This window comes from Leguminivora glycinivorella, chromosome 10 (assembly GCF_023078275.1).
Source record: "Leguminivora glycinivorella isolate SPB_JAAS2020 chromosome 10, LegGlyc_1.1, whole genome shotgun sequence".
In the NCBI taxonomy this organism is placed as follows: Eukaryota; Metazoa; Arthropoda; class Insecta; order Lepidoptera; family Tortricidae; genus Leguminivora; species Leguminivora glycinivorella.
The window spans coordinates 18130095-18151676 of record NC_062980.1 but is presented as its reverse complement, the minus strand read 5'-3'; the positions used below and the strand labels follow the sequence as shown (position 1 = coordinate 18151676).

General features: G+C 41.4%; 2 protein-coding genes across 7 annotated transcripts in view; one reads left to right on the top strand and one right to left on the bottom strand.

Moving 5' to 3' along the window:
• The window catches only part of LOC125230061 (WAS/WASL-interacting protein family member 2-like), a 55697-nt gene extending 49830 nt beyond the window's left edge, over positions 1-5867 (top strand). For 2 of the 3 annotated variants that reach the window (XM_048135054.1, XM_048135056.1), the window contains one exon: positions 2491-5867. In XM_048135054.1, coding sequence (XP_047991011.1) covers positions 2491-3004 — 514 coding nt within the window. In that variant the 3' untranslated portion in view covers positions 3005-5867. The remainder of the gene's footprint in view (positions 1-2490) is intronic. The other variant, XM_048135055.1, reaches the window with a different exon arrangement.
• Positions 5868-8087: 2220 nt separating this feature from the next.
• On the bottom strand, positions 8088-21052 carry LOC125230048 (BUB3-interacting and GLEBS motif-containing protein ZNF207). 4 transcript variants are annotated; one of them, XM_048135030.1, is made up of 11 exons: positions 20818-21052; positions 20585-20711; positions 20228-20354; positions 19918-19985; positions 18685-18818; positions 18467-18508; positions 17613-17699; positions 16667-16937; positions 12887-13145; positions 9767-9925; positions 8088-8855 (listed from the first exon to the last, which is right to left on the bottom strand). In XM_048135030.1, exons 1-10 carry the CDS (start codon positions 20856-20858, stop codon positions 9786-9788), a joined length of 1296 nt encoding a protein of 431 aa, XP_047990987.1. In that variant the 5' UTR covers positions 20859-21052; the 3' UTR covers positions 8088-8855; positions 9767-9785. The 4 variants fall into 4 exon arrangements, with proteins under 4 accessions (XP_047990987.1, XP_047990986.1, XP_047990988.1 ...); XM_048135029.1 differs by having other exon boundaries at positions 8088-9925; XM_048135031.1 differs by having other exon boundaries at positions 8088-9925; positions 16676-16937.
• Between the last annotated feature and the right edge of the window lie 530 nt (positions 21053-21582).

Below are 21582 nucleotides of genomic sequence, written 5' to 3'. Positions count from 1 at the left end.
TTAATTTGTACTGTATAAAGCACAACAGGTTACGTTGTCTTTAATTTGTACTATATAAAGTTCAGCGGGTTTTTAACGAGAAAATTGGTTATAACAATTACATAACCTTTTTTATTTATACAGTTAAGAAATGAAGCAACCTTTAAAGCTTTTTGTACTGAGAAGCAACAGGTATTGTGATTCAGTTATGTGGTACGATGCTTAATAATTATTTACATTATTATTTTTAAATAAAAGAGTAATTATTATTGAAGAGTTATCATGTATTTCATTCAACCTAACATTTTCGTTGACGCTTATTTCGTGTCTGTTCCTTTCATGATTCTGACATAATTACATATAGATATTGCTATATTTTCATTTGAAGGTACAAGAACAATTTATTTATTGTGGTTTGATTTAATATCTTATTTAAATAATTTATAGTGTTCGAACGAAATTAAAAAAAAATAATCTCAGGACTCTTTTGTAAAAAATACCCACGCACTATTTATAATAAATAACCATATATTCCTAACCATAGAAACGATTCCAATCATGTATGCTCACAAAATGGAGCGTAATCAAGAATCACATTTAAAGGGACCCTAATTTTTAAACTTAATTCATTATATTCCAAAACATCAATATGGCAAAGTTATATATAATAAGTATGATATACATTTGAGCGATAGTCGTCGCGTCGCCTAGCTACGTATCCGTTGTATGTCGTATCGTACGTAAGTGTTGTGGTCCGCAGAATGCGAACAGCATGTCGATGGGTAAGTTTCATTCCTTTCTTAGAGCATGGTAGTCTTAGTTTCCGTATTTATTTTATTAGGGCTCATTTTGCATTGTGCTTTGCTTTTTACAGTCAGTAGTTGAGAATGACTTCAAACTTATAGAAGCGATCTCTTATATTTTCGCATCGTTTTTATACGTTGAATTTTTAAGATGTTTTCACGTTTTTTTTAATCAGACTTATAAATTCTCAAAATACTAATAATATTGTAGAAACAACGTGAAAACGCTACTACTTAGTGCTCATTTCACATTTGCACGCGCATGGCATGTTTGCACCGTCGCACGGCATGTTCGCATGAGAACACTTTGGTCGAAATATTGAAGAAAAAGCACAAGGAATATTCTACTTTTTATACCCTTACAATGGCGAGACGTTCCATAGCTCAGTACGCCCCCAAAAATAATATCCCTAGGTTATTTTGTTAATAACTATCCTTGTAAGTCCTGGCGTACTTGTAAGTGTTGAACTCTTATAGAAATAAAATAAAGTTCCAAATTCAAAATCAAAAATTGTCCTGGGTCTTACTACTCTTACTAGGCTAACAGGTACATTGAATAGACTAATAAATATCCATAATTGTTCATTTGGCATAAGTTTATGCACAGCGACATTGTGTGAAAATTGGAAACTTTATTAAATGATAAAAATGATAAAAGTTAAATTTTCTCGTACCTAAATGGTTTGGCAATATTCTTGTGCCTCTACTTAGGAGAGCTTTGAAAAATTGCGCAGAAATATATGTTCAACCAAATTTCAGCAATTCCCGATAAGTTTGTTTGTACATTTTGATCACGTCTCCGATTTGGATAAAAATTGGTAAGCGGATAGAGTCCATGATGCTGAGCAAGATCCACTAGGTTTCCCAAAATGTCCTAAGTTGATTGTATGAAACTTTCCTTTTTTGTTACCGAAAATGTATAGAAATCTGGTAACAAAAAAGGAAGGTTTCATACAAACTACATAAGACATTTTGGGAAACCTAGTTGATCTTGCTCAGCATCACGGACTATCAGTCTACCAATTTTTATCAAAATCGGAGACGTGATACAAATGTATAAACTTTTCGGGAATTGCACATTTGTGAGATATAAGTAACTAAATAATTCATAGTTTGGTTTTATATTTCATTACTGGATTGTGATAAGACAATAACAAATGTACATAATGTTTATTAAAAGCTTGTGTATTCCGAATTGCTCTTAGTGATATGTAGGTAAGTTGCCATCAAATATAATTATGTAAGAAATTGTGTATCATACATATTATTATAAATTTTGAGAAAAATCATCGTGCATTAAAATGTTTTTGATAACAATGGTTTTGGTTTAAAATCAAACGAGATGAAATAAACAACTGTACTTGTAAGTAGGGCTTTCGAAAGTTAGATAAATATCGCGTTTATTTTTTTTTATGATTTTCTATGCACCTATTTGATGGCCGCTGCCTTTATAAAAAAGTTATTAAATTCTGTGTTTTATCTGAATTATTATTTGTCAATTTTATTTAATGGGTATTTATTGAAAAACTGAATATCTTAACTGTGAATGAAATCGAATCGGGACACGACGGAGTCCTTTGATTTTTTCAAATCGCTCAATTATAATTTGTGTAAATATTGTTTTATTAGGTCGTAAACTCCGGCTATTCAGTTTGTCGGTACTTACCAACTGTGCCATTCCGAATACTTACGATATGTCAATACGCAGCTCGGGGCCCGCTGTCGAGCAAGGCGCCGGCGCCGCCGCCGCCGCTGGGCGTGGGGCTGGCGGGCTGGTCGCACACGTCCAGCGCCTGCTAGCGAGCGCGGGGGGCGCCCGCCCCCCCGTCCGCCACCACCGCGCACCTCGTCCCCGACGCCCACCCCGCGCACGCCTTGCTCTCCGTCGCCCACGCCCTCCTCTGCCCCGCCAACACCCTCGCCGCCAACAAGGACAGGAACCTCCTCCCCATCGAGGAGGTCACCATGCCCTCGGAGGACGTCAGCGACCTGCGCGACGTCGTCGACGCCATCAACAAGCTCTGCGACACGATGAAGACTTCCAGCTACGACGACGAAACTTTCGACAGCTGCTCGCAATCCGGCAGCGTCGATCTGGTCGACGCGCTCGTCACCGAGGAGACTATCCCCGAGGAGACGGTCCTCGAGGAAGTCGAGAGCGACCCCGATTGGTACGTAGCCTGTCAGGTGGAGACGGCGGATCCGAGCGACATTATATTTAAGAAAGTCGAGCATTACAATACGAAACGTGGCGGCAGTCTGTCTCTAGGTTAGAGGTGGCCACTCCCGAGGATGTAGTCGTGAGTTCGACTACGACTTATACTGCGGAGACTTGGAGAGATCCGCCGACGGAAGTTCAGAATACTGAACGAGATAGATGGAGTGAGTCGAGGTTAGAGAGTTCAGAATTGGAACGAAAAACGCACGATAGGTTATGTGACATGACGAAAGAAGCAGCGTGTCAGGAGGAAATTTTGCAGAAAGCCAAAGCCGAGACGCAAGACAGATGGAGTGATCCGTCGTCGAGATCGGAAATAGTGAGTCCAGAATTCGTGCAAAAAGCGAAAGTGGAGACTCAAGACAGATGGAGTGACCCTTCATCCAGGTCTGAAATAGTGAGTCCGGAGATAGTGGTCAAACACGAAGGTTCAGTAGAGAGATGGAGTGATTCTACCATGTCTTTACCGGGGCAGATCGAAGAGGAAGTGACTTCTGACGAGCGACCTCACGAAAGTGAGATGTATTACACCGCTTCGTCTGAAGTGTCTTTGCTTTCTGACTTGGAGGGGGCAGATAAAGTACCAGAAGAGCCAGTAGAGAAGGAGGAAGATAAGAAAGAGAAAGAGTGTGTGATAGCGGGTCACGTGGCCGCGATGCGGGAGCGCTTCGAGAGCATGACGCGGACCAACACGCCGTGCCCCGACCTCATGCGCTCGGTGTCTCCCGCGCTAGACGTCTTTAGGAACATTACGCCTTCCCCTGATCGTTTAGGATAAAGAGTAGCTACAGAGGCCGTAGGCAAGATGACACTCGTTGATTGGAATCACCTATCGAAATGATCACGTGACTTTTCGTTCGAAACTGTCGCGTTACAGTTTTACTTTTCCATTGTTGTTGCCAATAAATGATAGAATCCTGTTTACGGCTTCGGGTTAGGGCAGAGGTAGATTAGTTAGATTAAATCTTGAATGTTTAGATTTGAAATAACCTGAGTAGGTACAGTCAGCCAAAAAAGTGGTTTACCACTTTTCGACCATATGTGTTTAAAGAGTCGAAAAGTGCTAAACCACTTTCTTGGCTGACCGTACTTGAGATGTTATACTTGAACTGTTGAAATAATTCCTTCTGAAAGTCTCTTGTACCTACGTGCGTTTATAGTAGTTATTTGTGGTTGTATTGGTGCATTTATTTGTAAGTATACGTGTAGACTACCTTAGAGGTAGAGGTAGTCAGGGCAATAAGTTTCATATCAAGATTTATATTATGATAAGTGTTACTATTGGTATAACTAGTCTACCTCTTGTCTTAGGTATCATAGACAAGGCACAAGTGCGCAGTTGAAAAATATATCGTACAGATTTTTACAGCTAACTAAATGCTACTCTGTCTGCTGAACTGTCAAATTGTACATTTGACACTTAAAAATCTAACAAAATATACAGCAACTTCCAACGCCATCTAGTTGAGTCTTAAACTGTTACACGATATATTATTCAAATGTGTACTATGCAAAGTCTATGTTAGGTATAGTTGTGGTGTGATTCAATTTTGTATCCTCTTTTTACGAAATAACGAGTATTTAAAAGTATTGAGATGCAACCTTTGCTAGTCTTATACGATAACACCAAAAGTAACGAAAGTGCCAAGGGTGTTATACACTTAGTAGGAGGGTTGTGATTTTTTTCGTAGCTTATCTTATGAATTTGTACGATTGCAATAAGTCTTCTGATAGTCAAAAGTTTGTCGCTAAACTTAGGGTCGTTTTCTGAGCAGTTCTTTGCTCGTGTGCATTTTAAAATTTTAATCCGAAAGTACTAGTACTAGTGACTACATTTCTCACTGTCAGAAGATTCATAGGCGGAGAGGTACATATCGGGAAGTTGCTTAGTTTTAGAAAATGTAAGAGCAACGTTTGTATTACTACGAATTCTTAAGCAGTTTATATTACCTTCAGTATATTTGCACTGCACTGATGTACCCAGTGATTAGCGACATGTAACAGTACTAATTAATCTATTGTGATCTGGAGAAGCTCAAATTTTGTAGTTTTTTAATGAAACTAGCCTTGAACTATTACGTCAGACCAATATAATGTAACTGCTGATTAGCTTAGCTTACGCTTTGAACTGAAGAGTTTTATGAGTAATATTCGAGCGTTCACACCTTTGTCATTATCCTAGGTGTATATTTCCGCACACAGAGCCGTAAGTAGCGTGTAAGAGCAGCGAGTGGCGAGTTCCAATTGCTCAGGTAGCCGACTGCGTTTTAAAACTAGTTAAAACTTTGAATGCCGCCCACGTCTCAGGTCTATATTGGGCTATGGCTATAGCCGCAAGCGCCAGTTCACATCTTTGGCGGAAAAAGGGCCCAAAGTGACTTAGTATAGTCCAGAATGGTTTTTAAAAATCAGGATAATGACAGCGGTTCGAACGCTACAATATAAAGGGTGATGACGTCAGCGCAGGGTCCCGAAGTTGATTGGCCAGGTCGCCGCCATTTTATTCATAATCTGCTCTGATTGGCTGACGAGTTATGCTTCCCTATTTACGTAATCGATTATATACTTATTATATATAATTTATAAAAGTTGCCATAAAAGTTAAACATTTGTTGTCAAATTATTTTATAGAAATCATTCGGTTACTTTATGACTTTTTGTCTGTTGTGAATTTTGTACCAAATGTTTATTGGGTGAAACAATTTATTTAATGGTGATATTAGTTGTATACAATATGAAATCTTGTTGTAATCCATGTACTTTAGTGTTATCAGTCTTCTAACAGTGTAGTTTTTAGCTCTAGTTATTATATAAACGTGTTATGTGTACAGACCAGACCTTTAACAATATACGGCTACTTAATACAATTTATATTTCATTTATTCTTTCTCAGTAACCTATGTTCATAAAATTTCCTTCTTAGTTTTTAACCAAACTTGGATGAAAAAGTTTTCCCAGTTATGGTGATATCATATCAAAATATGATATGATATCACTGATATGATAAGTATCAAACACTTTCTCGTAAGATCCTTGTCTAAACCGTATTTCTGGCCGCCAAAAATACCTAAAAAGGCATTGTAAATCAGCAATTACACAGTCGTTCGACAGCATGAAACAATGTCTGTTGCCTGTCAACCTCATACTTTCCATTAGGTGTCCGACGCAGTGTAATTGCGCCCTAATGCAGCTATAAAAGACCGTTGAGCGTTTTTTTAAGGTATAAATGGCGGTCAAAAAGGAATCAACTTTAGGATTGTCATGCTCCCCAGCAGATCCACCTTAGCTCTAAAATAGTTCAGTGAGTTGGCTAGGGAGCATGACACCTTTGGGATCTGTATTTATTTTATACAAACTCAGGTTGTAGGAATTTAAATAAAACATAAAAATATCAAATTCCAGCGCATTTATTCGGTAAAATAGTCAAAATTCTACAAGATTAGGCAAACATCACAACTTCATAATGGAAATGCTTAAGAAAAAAATGGTTTCAAGGCAGAATAACATTAACGAATCTTGTTTCTTACAGCGAGTCCTTGCTAACATATGGTAGGTAATAATATGAGACAGGGGGCCGTCAATCCAACAACAGTCGTTGTGACAGCGCGTCGCCTGCTCGAGCAGGGAACTGGCGGCCCAGCCACGCTGTGGCGAGCGAGTCACCTGTCCTACCTACCCTGCCTACCCTAGGGCTGGCCCGGGGACTACCGTTTGACGCCGTGATACTATTGGTTGATTATTAGAGCAAGGAAACGGTGAGCTACTTGCCTTATAATATGACGTGACATGTCAAATTATGAGGAAAATACCTGTGTTGATTATACAAACTGATAGTAGGCACTTTGGTTTTGTTCGTCATGATTTTGTGGTTGCATTCAATTTAAGTCAATTTTGAAGAATTATAGGTGCTGAAAGCCTTTACAAAACAATCAAAATGTAATTTAAAAACAAATGCGTTTGAAAATTGTTGTTGAAAAATCCACTGAAGAAAATACAAAAAATTGGTGGTCTATAGACTAATTAGTGTCGCTTAACTTCAAAAGTGGGTAAATCCATTCTGCTATAAGGTTGATTATATAAAAAATATAATATGATCTTAAAGATAATCAACCTTAATAGATTTACCCACTTTTGAAGTTAAGCGACACAATTATAATCTAACCAATGTGACCAACACACGTCGAACGGTGTAACGTCCATGGAACCAGCTCTTAACGCTATCCGTATACGGGCTCAGGAGTATGTGCTATCGAAACTAACTTTATCTTGACTTTAGGTCTCACAACTTTGAATGGCGAGTTAACTGCGTGAAGGTAATTAAAACTCAAATAAAGTTAGGGTTGTTTCATGCCATTCTGTTATAATTATGCTTTGAAGACGTTGCAGCAGAGCATATAACAGAAAGTTTACGAAATCCCGAATATCAAAATTAGAGAAGGTCCATACCACACTAGCGTCTGCCGAACATCGGCGTCTTATCAGTTCTACGGGTGTTGTTCGACGCTTTCACAGCGACGTTTTTAACAGCGCCACAGACGCGTACGCTCAAAAGACGCTATTGTGTGATGTTTCTAAAATCTATAAACAGCTAGTTCGTTTCGATAGCACATCGATAGCATGCCAAGTTTCTCGCGGCCGCGCCCCTCGACTACGCTAGTGGGAGGGGCGTAGCAACAGTGGCACGAACTAAGAGCTCAAAGTGACTATTGTATAGAATACGGCTGATTTTTCAACAGATTCGCTACGATTACATAAAATTGAGATTTATAGTAGTCGCAGTACTAAATGAGGCAAGTTATAAGGCTATCTTTTTCAACAGATCTGGGTCTGAACAGGGTGGCTAGCCGAATGGCACAATCGCTCACGAAACGCTCACGAAACGAAGCGCTAGTAGATATCTATCTCTATCGCGCTTGCGTATTGGCGCGACAGAGCCAGCGGCGTATCGCTTTCGTTTGGCGTCGGAGAAATGCCATTCGGCTACGGGGCCAGGTATGAAAGAGATATTTTACAACTTCCATCACTATACCTTGCGACTAGTTTAATGGCCAATTTGTATGTAAAAGTAGCAAAGTTATCTGAAAAAGCAGCTAAAAGATCATTTCAAGCACTTCGCCCGCGTAACTTTAGTTGCAGTGTGTATCGGCTCCGCGAAAACGCTAGCGCTAACGTTTGGCGCGAGGCACGCAACGGAATTTCATGTCGAATTTAATACAAAATTATTGCACTAATCGTCATTTTAACGCTTTACTTCATCGAAAAGTCTCAGAAATTGATAAGTGAGGATTAAAATCAGAATGATTGTGTTCATTTAGGTGGGTAGTGTTTAAATTGACCAGCATTTAAACCCGTAAGTGTAATTCATCCGAAATTCGTATTAAAAAAATCTAATAAAATGGCCCTTTGCACACAGAGCACAAGGAACCCTTCAAGCAACGCCGAAAATTGCCATGATTAGCTTAGTCAATGCAGTCAATAGTCCATCATACATTATATGGATGTAGTGCATAATATTTTTCTATCGTATTATATCCGAAACTTTCACATTTGTCATGCTAGTTCAAAGCACTTATACTGAAACTGACTGAAATAGCATGACACGTTCGTACGTCTCCATAAAAATACGAAAAGGAAAATCATTTCGCACTACATACTTGAAATCACACCTAAGAATAAATAATAGTTAAAATCTATGTGTCACGTGTCCGTTGCGTGCTCGCATATGCGTGCGTCTTACCTTGTAAGTATCCCGTCACCGAATTAGCAAGAGCATTGGACACACAATCGTCAAGCGGACGTAATAATAAGTACTACCAGCGCCTACCTGCGCCTGCTGTCGGCTCGGGCCGCAGCCTCTGTCAACAGTAAGCAACTCTTTATATTAACACATTATTGTAATCATAAGACCCTACTCGCGTGGCTCGTCGGCTATGGAATGTTAAGATTTTGAAGCGTTATGTATTGCCAAGTTAACGGACGCTATAGGCCCTTTAGAACTATGAATCATGCTAAAATTTTAAGTTATTCAGAAAAGGGTAATTTAATTTTACTTTTTACTTCCATAGTTCATCAATGACTGTTGCAGAGTGGAGGTTGATAAAGATTTAATATTGACGTGATTTAGGACGGTTTGATTAAATTAGGTGAAATTTTGCAATTAAATAAAAATTGTGAAGTATCAGCTATAATAGTATTGTATAGTAAAATTTAAAACTATCCTCCACTCTGTAACAATCCTTATAATAGCTCAGCCACGGATTGCCTTAACATTTAAAGTATAGGTAACGGGAAACTGTATAGAGCGTATTGTGGTTTGGGTGTTTAGAAGTCAAATTCCTTTAGATGTGAATATTGAATCGCGATTGAAGCTAAACAGTCACTGTACAACTTTTGTTGTTTTGAATACATCAAAACTTTATGAAGCGTTTTTATTCAGACTTGAGATACATAGAATAAAAATTCTGATAGTTCAAATTCCCGGTAAAAAAAAAGAAACAACATCGTATTGTCATCCCGTTTTCTCACACAGTCATGTTGATTTGAAAGGGACGACACTACGATTACACTTTTTAATTTCTATTCTTTTTTGCCACGCTCGTGTTTTAAAAATCGATTATTTTATCATCGATATCGTCAGCTCTGAATAAACACAAAAAAAGTAAAAAATCTAATCTCGATTCACACGACTGTAAAGCTCACAGACTACGTATCACAACAGAGTGACCCAACCGCAACACGCCCGCCCTAACCAGACGAGAATACACACTAGCGTCGGCAGGTCCCGGCTATCGGAAGCGGTGCTGCATCATCATGCCGGGCACGCCGCCCGGGAACATGGCGCCCATGGGCATCATGCCGCCCATACCGCCCATGCCGCTCATGCCGGCCATCCCGCCCATGCCTCCCATGCCGGGCAACAGCATCCCTGCACAAAAAGAATAAGTTGTAGAGGAGTGCGGCGCAGGCGCGCTATAGCATAGCCCCGGGGTAGCAGAGAAAAGGAACACGAGATATGAAAATAATATTCGTCTGTATGTTAGTCGTGTACGTTGTTACGTCTTGTTTTATAACATTTGTACATACAGTGAGAATAGAACAAATCAATTACTTTTAAATTAAATAAACGCGATGTGATATTAGTTCAACGAAATACTGGATGTGAATGGTCCAGTCATTCCATCGTTATAATAAGGACTAACTGTGTACGTTTGCTCAATGACTTGCTTAGGAAGTAAAATAACAGAAATGAACACAGTAGGGACGAGGCATCAATATTCTATTCTTAGAAAATCAATTTAGGTATCCTAACGAGGTACTATAAAAAAGAAGTAAGTATATTTAATTAAACATCCACCATCTTACCGCAAAACCTTAAAAACAAAAAAATTATAGTATAGTGAAGTGAGGGCCTTTCTCGGCTGCCCCAGCTATGCTTTAGCAACAGGGGACCTTGGTCCAACACACGGCGGAGCCGTTGTGACTGATAACAATCGCCTGCCGCCGGACTAGCCGGACCACCACCGTACATCCATGTGCCGCCGCCACTGTTCAAACCAAAAATACCAGCTTTGCGAAACCAAATGAGCATTAAATCGTGTTTACTGGTGTTTGGCTACTTGATGTCTAATATGTCAATGTTCGTGGACCGAGACTTTAACGTGAACTAAAAACACTAAGCTATGTATTTACAATGAGATTTTTTGAAAAATTTTGCACTAATAACGAAAATAAATGACGATTTATTTGCCCATTTTAGTTTCCTTTAAAGCTATGGAACAATTTGAAGTTAAAATGGTATTAATGTATTTTTAGTTTCAACGGAAGCAACCGATTACGCATCACTCGTCGCGCGCCGGACATCGCGGTGTGTTTAGGGTTGCCACCGACATAGTTACGATCACGACAAGTGTGTACATGTAACTTAAAACATAAATTAGTCAGCCCGTTGGTTGAGCTTTATTTACCAATACCTGGTTCCACGAGGAAAGCTGTATGCTGGTTTAATTTAGATTAGTTCCCTCACGCCTTCGGGTGGCAACCCTAAGGCAATATCGGAAGATGGGTCAGTTCGTTAAGATGTAGAGTCGTAGTGTGGGGCCCTGGGCCAACACGTACCGTACTGTGGTCACATGTATGCACTTAGTGTGGCGACTGATAGGTGCAGTAAGCAAAGGAACACAGGTAGGTAGGATAAATAATTCACATGAAAAATCACACTTCCAAAAATACTCGGCGATATAACTGTATCCGTCATGCATGTTCCGGTGTGATCGATCGGAGCTCGGAGTCCAACTCAGCCGACGACTATCATCGGTTCATGCACATTGTAAAGCGACAAACTACTGTACGTAAATATAATATTAGTGTACCCACCCGTAAACCGACAAAATTCACATCTCTTATGACACTACTAGAAAATCGAGACAGTAATAAGATAGAGCTACTACAGTAAGCAAATCCATTAAGGAATGTGAAGAAAATTACCGCTAGGTTCTTTCCGATCCTCGGTTGTGCGGATGGCACATCAAAATCACGGTTATACTCGGCAGTGGAATGTCTAGGCTAGCCGGTTAGGTCTACGGGCTCGTGGCTATCTCACTAACAAAACGAGACCTTATATCGGTGGAAAATACAAATCAACATTAATACTAATACATTTATTTCATAAAAAACATTCAGTCCTTTGGAACGCTGGTACATGTTGAGCAGACTACTAGTCGGTTACATCTAGTGCTAACCTACAGACGGAACAAAATGCTTGGGAAACAATATGCGATCGTAAAGGAGACTTTACATGTGTCCTGTGATGCTGTCAAATGAGTTGTACAAAAATACTTTTGGAATCTCTTCAATATTTGTATTTTGGAATGTGAGAATGCCTTGATTATGCCCTAGCACATAACGTCAAATAGTTATATGCTCTTAAAAAATACAAACGACTCATTAGTAACATTTGGACCGTAATCTTACAAGTAAATTTTTGAACTTACATTAATGTAATGTGCTTCAACAATGAACTTACGTAGCTAAGTCTACACTGGTTAATAATATTAACAACGCAAAATCGTTGCCTTAATGTAATAAGATTGTAACAGTTATTGAAGTAAAAACTTACAATTAATATCTGAATTAAAAGTATAAGGGGTAATTCATAAGAGAATTATTTTTATTGATATGTCAAGACAGTAATTTTATCATTGTATCAAAACATTGGAATGTATATGCTTCTCAATTGTTGGACAATCAAAAAGAGCGTTTACCGATTTTAAATAAATCCTTGTAAAATCCTTTTTTTTGGGAATGAAGAATTATGTGGGGTCCTGTGAATTTCAATTTTATAGCTCAAATGAGTTAAAAATATTATGCAATTTCGTAAAGGCTATTATTGCTTTCAAATATTGTACAAAAGTATATAACATGATATTTTATTAGTTCAAGGTAAAAAAATCATACATTTCAACAGTCGAAACATCTGTCGAACGATAGTGCTGTAGCACTAAGAAATCAACAAAAAAAAAGATATGTTCCAATCTATTCAGTCATCGAAACGAAAATTAATGCCATATGCACGATCCCGTGTAAGCCGGCATCCTCGGGTTAAACGGCAAACCTGGTAGGCTAGTGCGGTCGCTCGATAAGCAATATAATGTCGGGCCGTCTTTTTCGCACTACGTGTAAGTGCGATAGGGACGCATCGATGCGATAAAGTTTATCGAACCAGTGTGCTACTGCTACCCGCTGGGGTTTACCGTTCAATCCGGGTCAGACGGCAAACCCTGGACCGTGCAAGCGGCGTGCAGTAATCGGTAAACGCCCTACCGGTACTGTCGCATGTAGTAGTGCACGTGTTGCGGAGGAGGGGGCATGGGCGTGTGTGCGTACTGACCGGGCTGCAGCGGGCGCACGAGGTTGAACTGCGGCAGCGGCAGCACGCCCATGACGGGCGACATGGAGACGGGCACGCCGACGCGCACGGGCTGCGGCAGCATGTGCACGGGCGGCATCATGGGCCGCCGCAGCGCCTGCGCCTGCTGCGCCTGCGCCTGCGCCTGCTGCACCTGCGCCTGCTGCACCTGCGCCTGCGCCTGCGCCGCCGCCTGCTGCCGCGCCGCCGCCGCCACCGCCGCGTTCATGTGCGCTTGCACCTGTGGAGCGGATGACGGTTTCAGACCGAACCGAATGCGTGCGTCCGCGGCCCACGAACGGTCTCGCCGGCCGTACGGTTAGCGTTATGCCGAGGCCGTTTCGTGTTAAACGATAATTTTATATTGTGTTAATAATTAAATGTTTTGTATTGTATTATTTGTAATATTTATCAGGAATAAATTAATTGTATTATAAATAAATAAATTGTATTGAATAATTGTATTATACATAAATAGAGAAATCCTGGAGAAAATGTACTAAAGAAGAATGTACTAATTTTCAACAAGTATTCGCACAGATAATAAATGTCTATTGATATAAAAAAATGCCAGATAAAAATCTAGCATTTTTTTACTGTACCAAAAATAATATTATCCATAGTTGAAAATACAACAGTCATTGCATTAAACCTTTTAAAAATCCTTAATTTAATTTTGTAGCGAGACAAAATAACATCACGCGCGAGCGCGCGGATCCGAATACTTTCTCGCTCGCACATCACTACCTGTCACGATCAGCGGACCGATCTACCCGAGCGGGCGTGAAGAACTCCGAGCGGCGCGGGGAGCGCGGGCGGCGAGGAAACCGTAATAAAAGGCGCCGCGCGGCCGCCGATCAGTCATTCACTCGTTAGCGGTGAAGCTTGAGAGACGGCCTATGCTATGCCTCAAGCCTAACCAACAAATGAGCGCGGGTCGAGACCGTCTACACGGACCGCCCATAAGTTCATATTCGGTTAGCCGTGAGTGGACAGAGCAAGGGGATGAGAATGCCGATGCGTACCGCCCCCGATCTTAAGTTGCGCCCAAGTGGGGCCCATGAATGACAACTACCCTCAATGTCAAAGAAGAAGTTGCACCTACCCTACAATATTTTCTGGAATAGAAATAAGGATGCAAGCAACGTATCATGTGTAAAGGAAGTTGTTTAGTTATCAATGCTGTTGAACACTACTGGACCAGCTTCACTCCAGGGGGAGGGTTCTCACAAACCCTCACAAGCAGAGCAGTACAGTGTTTTGTCAACTCTATGGAACTGGAGTATAAACCGATCTACACACGTTTTGATACTCTCTCGTCTGCATACGTACCAGAGGGAGAGACAACACAGATCCTGTTATTCCTGGTACTCTCACGGGACGTCAAAGAGTACCAGAGGGGAGAATGTAGCGAGACAAAATAACATCACGCGCGAGCGCGCGGATCCGAATACTTTCTCGCTCGCACATCACTACCTGTCACGATCAGCGGACCGATCTACCCGAGCGGGCGTGAAGAACTCCGAGCGGCGCGGGGAGCGCGGGCGGCGAGGAAACCGTAATAAAAGGCGCCGCGCGGCCGCCGATCAGTCATTCTCTAGCTAGCGGTCTAGCTTGGGAGACGGCCTCTGCTATGCCCCAAGTCCAACCAACAAATGAAGCACGGGTCGAGACCGTCTACACGGACCGCCCATAAGCTTCATAATCGGTTGGCCTTTGGTCTTGCAGTGGTCGTCCCTGAGGACCTTCAACTCATGTTTAGCTAGGTACTCCACTTGTATGATGATTATTTGTAATATTGGAAGTTAAACCAATAAACAACTGGTTCCTACTTGGCGTCTTATTCCAACCACCCTACATTCTGGCGCCCAGCTTAAAAACAAGTAGGACAATGGAAAAGTCAAGAGGGAAAAAAATCACTACAAGAGGCAAAAACTACGCAATTTCTACGAGTATAGTTTTGGTGCAAGGGGAGGGTTCTGGCGAACACCCTCACTAGCAATGCTGCGTCAACGAGAAACTGGAAGACAATTAGCTGTACATGGATCCTGTTATTCCTGGTACTCTTACGGGACGTCACAGAGTACCAGAGGGGAGAATGCAGCAAGACAAACTAATTCAGTTGTGACCTACCGGTCAAGCATGAGAGACGGCCCATGCTATGCCTCAAGCCTAACCACCAAATGATCACGACGGGTCGAGACCGTCTACACGGACCGCCCATAAGCTCATATTCGGTTAGCCGTTAGTCTATCGACAAAGTAAGGGGTGAGAATGCCGATGCGTACCGCCCCCGATCATAACTTTCGCCCAAGTAGGGCCCATGAATGAAATGTACTGTCGGACCTGCGACAATGGAAACTACCCGCATTCGGAAAAAAAAAGTCGCTCTTACCCTACAATAAGGCTGTAAGTGGCGAATTATTTACAAAGGAGGTAGCAACGGAAGAATCTTCAGATACATCAATACAGAGTTGAATTGCACTATGGACACTATCGGACCAGCTTCACTCCAGGGGGAGGGTTCCGAAGAAAACCTTATCAAGCAGTTCTGTAACATGACGAAACTGAAGAATTTGTTCTACTCACGTACCAGAGGGAGAGACAACAACTCCTGCTATTCCTGGTACTCTTACGGGACGTTAAAGAGTACCAGAGGGGGAGAATGTAGCGAGACAGAATAACATTACCACGCACGAGCGCGCGGGCTCGAATACTTTCTCGCTCGCACACCATCACCCGTCGCGCTCAGCGGATCGACCGGCCCGAGCGCGCGCGAAGTACTCCGAGCGGCGCAGGCAGCGCAGGCGGCGGGGAAACCGTAATAAAAGGCGCCGCGCGGCCGCCGATCAGTCAGTTGTTAGCTAGTGGTCTAGCTTGGGAGACGGCCTCTGCTATGCCCCAAGTCCAACCAACAAATGAAGCGCGGGTCGAGACCGTCTACACGGACCGCCCATAAGCTTCATAATCGGTTGGCCTTTGGTCTTGCAGTGGTCGTCCCTGAGGACCTTCAACTCATGTTTAGCTAGGTACTCCACTTGTATGATGATTATTTGTAATATTGGAAGTTAAACCAATAAACAACTGGTTCCTACTTGGCGTCTCATTCCGCCCCCCTACAATTTTAGATATAAAACAAAATATGATTCTACACCAAAGTCAGTAAGCTAATTACCCACCAACTTGATCAAGATGTCAATTGTCAGTCACCAAGTTAGAAAAATTAGTGCCACGCTTACCTTAATCTGGCTAGTGCTGGAAGTGACCATGGCCTGCGAGGGCTAAAGCGTAGGCTCCTTGATTCCGGCCGGTACTTGTGTTGTCTCACTTGGATCTCCTCCAGCGAAGAGTTTTAGAAGCGGTGATGCCGTTACTATCACTCCAAGTAGGTACGTCAGCTTAACAGTCTAAGTGGTTGTAGTATCTCACCATGCTTACCTCAGCCTGGCTAGTGCTGGGAGTAACCATGGCCTGCGCAGGTTGATGCGTCGGCTCCTTAGGTTTCGGCCGGTGCTTGTGTTGTCTCGCGCGGATCTCCTTTAGAGACACATCCTCAGGGGGGTGTATGATCTCGGACACGCTACTATCACTCTAAGGCCCACTCGCACCAACCATTTAACTCGGGGAGTGGGCTGTCAACTGCCAAATTCCATATAAAATGGTGGATGAACCCTCGAGTTAACCCTCCATTTTCGTCGGTGCAAGTGGCCCTAAGTCGCCGCGTCAGTTAAACAGTCGTCGGTCGTCGTTATAATATCTTACCATGCTTACCTCGGCCTGGCTAGTGCTGGGAGTGAGCATGGCCTGCGCGGGCTGGTGCTGGTGCGGGTGGTCCTTGGGCCGGGGCCGGTAGTGGTGGCGGCGCGCGCGGATCTCCTCGAGCGACACGTCCTCGGGCGGGTGCACGATGCGGGACGCGGCGCCGGTGGCGGTGACGAGCGGGCAGGCGTTGGCGGCGGGCGGCTTCACGTCGCCGTTCTCTTTCGATTCCAGGGACGCTGACGTTGTTGGCGGGGCGCTTATCGTAGCGTTGCTGGAACGGTTAAGGTCGTTTAATGTTTACGGTCGGCCCGTGACGTGATGACATTTTTGGATAAGAATGGCCCTAGATCTTAATCTAAATATATAGAAGAAGAAACTGACCGACTGACATATCGACGCACGGCCGAAACCGCCGGTCCTAGAGATTTCAAATTTGGCACGTAGGTTCCTTATAAGGTGTAGTACTCCTCACTAAGAAGAGATTTTTCAAAATTCACCTCCCAAGGGGGTGAAAAGGGGGTCCAAAGTTTGTATGGAAAAACAAGATTACGGACGCGGGCGAAGCCGCGGGAAAAAGCGAATGTACTATAAGACTGAATGTACTTAATAGGGAGAGCTGGAGATGATGGTATTTTTGAAAGTACAAGAGAACAATGTCTCTTCCTTGACACTTTTTCCGCTTACAGAGTTGTCAGGTCATTATCAAGAAGTTTGTCTTCTTACTCCTTCATCAAAACTCTGAAATTGTTGCTGTCACAGCAGTTTATGCATAATAAAGCATACATCAGCAATTACCGAAAAGTTTGTACATTTGAATCACGTCTCCGATTTTGATAAAAATTGGTAGGCTGATAGAGTCCATGATGCTTGATCGAAATGCAAGGCTGTGGAAGTGATCAAAATGTACAAACTTTTCGGGAATTACTCACTTATGTTTAAAACTTACCTGTAAGCAGGGAAAGTGGGCTTGCTAGGCGTGGAGGCCGCCACGCTCGCGGCGGGGAACAGCGGCCGCATACCGGGCATCATCATTCTGCATGGTGACAATACAAGGTTTAATGGGTGTCTAGATTAAATTCCAACACGAGCTCCTCTTCCTCTTTCGATTAAGGAATTTTAGTTAAATATTTATATGCGTAACACAAGTAAAAAAAAGGTTTTACATAGTCAATTTTGGCCATGTTTGAAGTACTCTGATAGTGCCTTAAAAATAAAAACCATAGATTTTATTTTGTGTTGAAAAATCATTGATAGTTTCTAAACTTCAAAAACTAGGGAGTAAATAACCACTCTGGTCGCATCTTCAATACATGAAGTATTTTATTTAGGTATATGGCAGAAACGGAGTAAACGATGTGTGGAACAGTTGCTTTTCATATTTCAAAAATACTGAGAATTCAAGGTGTCCCAGGGTATATAATTTATGTCTTCTTTGTTTGCAGATTTAAATTATTATGTTCTAGTTTTCAATTTCACCTCATATGAAATGACTGGAAATGTTAAATTTGTTCACTAACATTAATAGTTTATAGGAATTTCACTTGTTTTGTTTTTATTTGGTAGATGCCAAAATAGCATTTGTAATGTTAATTTGAAGTATAATTAAAATTATATAATTTACTTCAATAGTTTATAAGATTTTCACTTGTTTTGTTTTTATTTGGTAGATGCCAAAATAGCATTTGTAATGTTAATTTAAATATTATTGGTTATCAACTTATCAAACACATTAAAAAATAATGAATTAATTAGGAGCATATAAAACATATTAGTGAGTTAGGGGGTTCAAACAGTGCATACCTCAAAAACTTCTGGGTGTCATGTTCAAATATAGTCATGGGTCTAAAATAGAAAGAATAACTGTAATTCTGCAGGCCATAGTATTTTAATGTCCCATACTACATATTGTAGAATACATAAATACATATAAATTATAATAAATTTTCTTCAGCAATGTGAATTTGATATTTATGAACTTCTCTGTCTCTATGTCTCTAGTATTTCATAGGAAACCTTACCTCTGTGCTTGCATGAAGGGAGGCATCATTGGATTCATTGGCATCTGCATCTGTCCAGGATACATTCCTGGCATGCCGGGTCCCATTGGGGTCGGTAGGATCCCTGGGGTCACTGCTGAAGGTCCCGCACCTAACTGGAGATGAAAAATTTGAGTTTATAACATGTTTCATCATCCTCCTTTGCGTTATTCCGGCATTTTCCATGGCTCATGGGAGTCGCTCATGTACTAATAGTACAAAAGACACGATTCCCTGCACTGTACACTAGACTGAATTACTCCCAAATGATCCTGCTCTCTAGTACATTTAGTACACTCACACACGCGCATGAGAGTAAGAGAGAAAGGAGCAAAGAGCCGAAAAGTAACAATGACAGCAAAGCGATCCGTGTGATCCGACCGCAACGGAACTAGAACCGACTCACTCAGACCAAGAGCGCGCGAAAACGGCCGATCAGCTCTCGGCTAGTACGAGCGATTTAATTTGTCTCTCGCTCTCTCGGTGTACAGTCAGCTGCAGAGAAAATTATACCCCCCTACATAAAAATTTGCATGCAAGGGGGTATCCATTTCTCTGTAGCTGACTGTACTAGGGTACCAAATGTCTTAAAAGAACGAACTAGTACACTTTGGAAATCGTACGTGGGAGTGATCTTTTCAGTGAACGAGCAGGCACAACTCTAGTAGGCACTAGTTTTACGAAAGCGACTGCCATCTGACCTTCCAACCTGAAGGCTAACTAGGCCTTATTGGAATTAGTTCAGTTTCCTCACGATATTTCCTTCACCGAAAAGCGACTGGCAAATATCAAATTACATTTCACACATAAGTTCCAAAAAACTCATTGGTACGAGCCAGGTTCGAACCCGTGACCTCCGCGATCGAATGTCGCATATGCCGCTAGGCCACCAGCGCTTTTTCATTGTTTATAACATGTTTATAAGCAGAAAATTAAAGTTGTTAGCAAAATCTGTGTTTAAATAATTATCTAATTGCAAGTACATACTATAATTTTATTTATTAAATAATTAGAAATAAGTACCTAATAAAAGATAAATGAAACAAAGATTTTAATTTTTTTCAATATAATATGTCACCATTGAAAATCTTTTTCTTCAAAATTTTTTGTCAAAATATGTTATTGATTAATTATTGTAAGAAGAAAACACTTTGTGATAAACTACCTATGTACCAATAAAATGAATGTACCAGATATTATAAAAAATTAACTTACTAAAGCGGGAGTAGCTTTTTTCTTAGCAGCAGGCTCGTCATCTTCACTGTCAGACCCTTTACCTCCACCTAAACACACAATTCAGGTAATAAAGGAACAAACAAAGATCCCGACAAAAACTTAAAAGTGGTGTAACAACAAACTTCAAAGGTGGTTGCCGGAGAACACTATTTAACTACACACCGAGAAACACCTAATAGGCCTAATAACTACTGTGTCTTGAACATAGTATAAAATGGAATAAAATGAAATGTACATACAGATGGATCCAAAAAACCAACTGTCCAAGTAGAAAATCAATCTTTTATACCTGATTTTTGCTTCTCATGCTCCCTTATATCTTCAGGTGGAATACCTTCCATACCATAAATTTCTATTTCTATATTTGACCTATTTGGTAACGAATTTGGTACTTTGTCTATGGCTTCCTTGTGGACCTGTAAGAAAAATAAAAGAAGGTAGGTAGGTCATGGCTACTTCAGATATTAGTAATTTGATAATGCAATTACCCAAGGGATTATGGCGGATATTTACGTACTGTTATGGGAGCAGAATTAGCGCGTATGGCGCGCCAAAATACCACAAGCTAATAACAGAGTTAAAAGAGTACTGGCGCATTGGCCGTGGGCGGATGGCCGCCCGCCAACTCCGCGTAGGGCTGACGTACCTGCATGCAGTGTATAGACAAGCCCGGACCCGTATATAATTTCTTATGACAAATGTGACATTTGAAATGCTTCGCTTTCTGGTGTTGAATCAAAATCTTCTCATCGTCGAACTCCCGGTTGCAATACCTGATTGTAACGCTAAGGAAATCATCAAATCTCGCCGCATTACTGATTGACCTATTTTACAAGGTCGGCTACGCAATTCAATATATCGAATATTTTAAAAGGATACCAGCACCACGGTTTAGATGCCTTCTTCTTCTTCCTGCCCATTTTCACGAGTCACTGACACTTAAAAACTAAAGAAATTAACAAGAATTACGTATATTATAAAACTTAAGAGCTAGTTATCACAGATTAATATTTTAAAACACGCTTGCGATAAGCAATAACTACAATTTTAACACAATATGCGACGCACTTTACAGCAACGCAAACGAAGCTATGCAAAATGGCGGATTGTAGGCCACCACAGGGCCACACCGCATTGCACCACAGACAGCGAAAAACCATAGACAACATTTAACTTTTAGGGCCCCCACAGACGGGAGACAAAACTGTTTTGTCTCCGTCGCTCGGTCTATGGGCTAGTATGAAGGTGCGCACACGAGGCGACGCAACTTTTCATACAAATACGACGGAGACAAAACAGTTTTGTCTCCCGTCTGTGGGGGCCCTTAAGGCCTCCAACGCCAACTGCCATCGTACGACCAAGTAGCCCTCTACACGTTTGGCCAAGGGGCTGCTCCAAGGGTTGGCCCAACCCACAGAATTATAGTTAAACCAGAATGAGTGGTTAGGTCAAAAAGTGTGTCCACATGAGAGGGCATTGTATGGACTGGTGTTCCTCTCGCACTTACTGACAATGTCAACATTATTCAGTGACGTCATCACTGTCATAAATTGGGGATACCAGTCAATTTTCAAAATTACTACCAAGTCTTCTAATACCCAACCCCAACTGAAGGTATTTTTTAATGATACAAATCAGGGATGT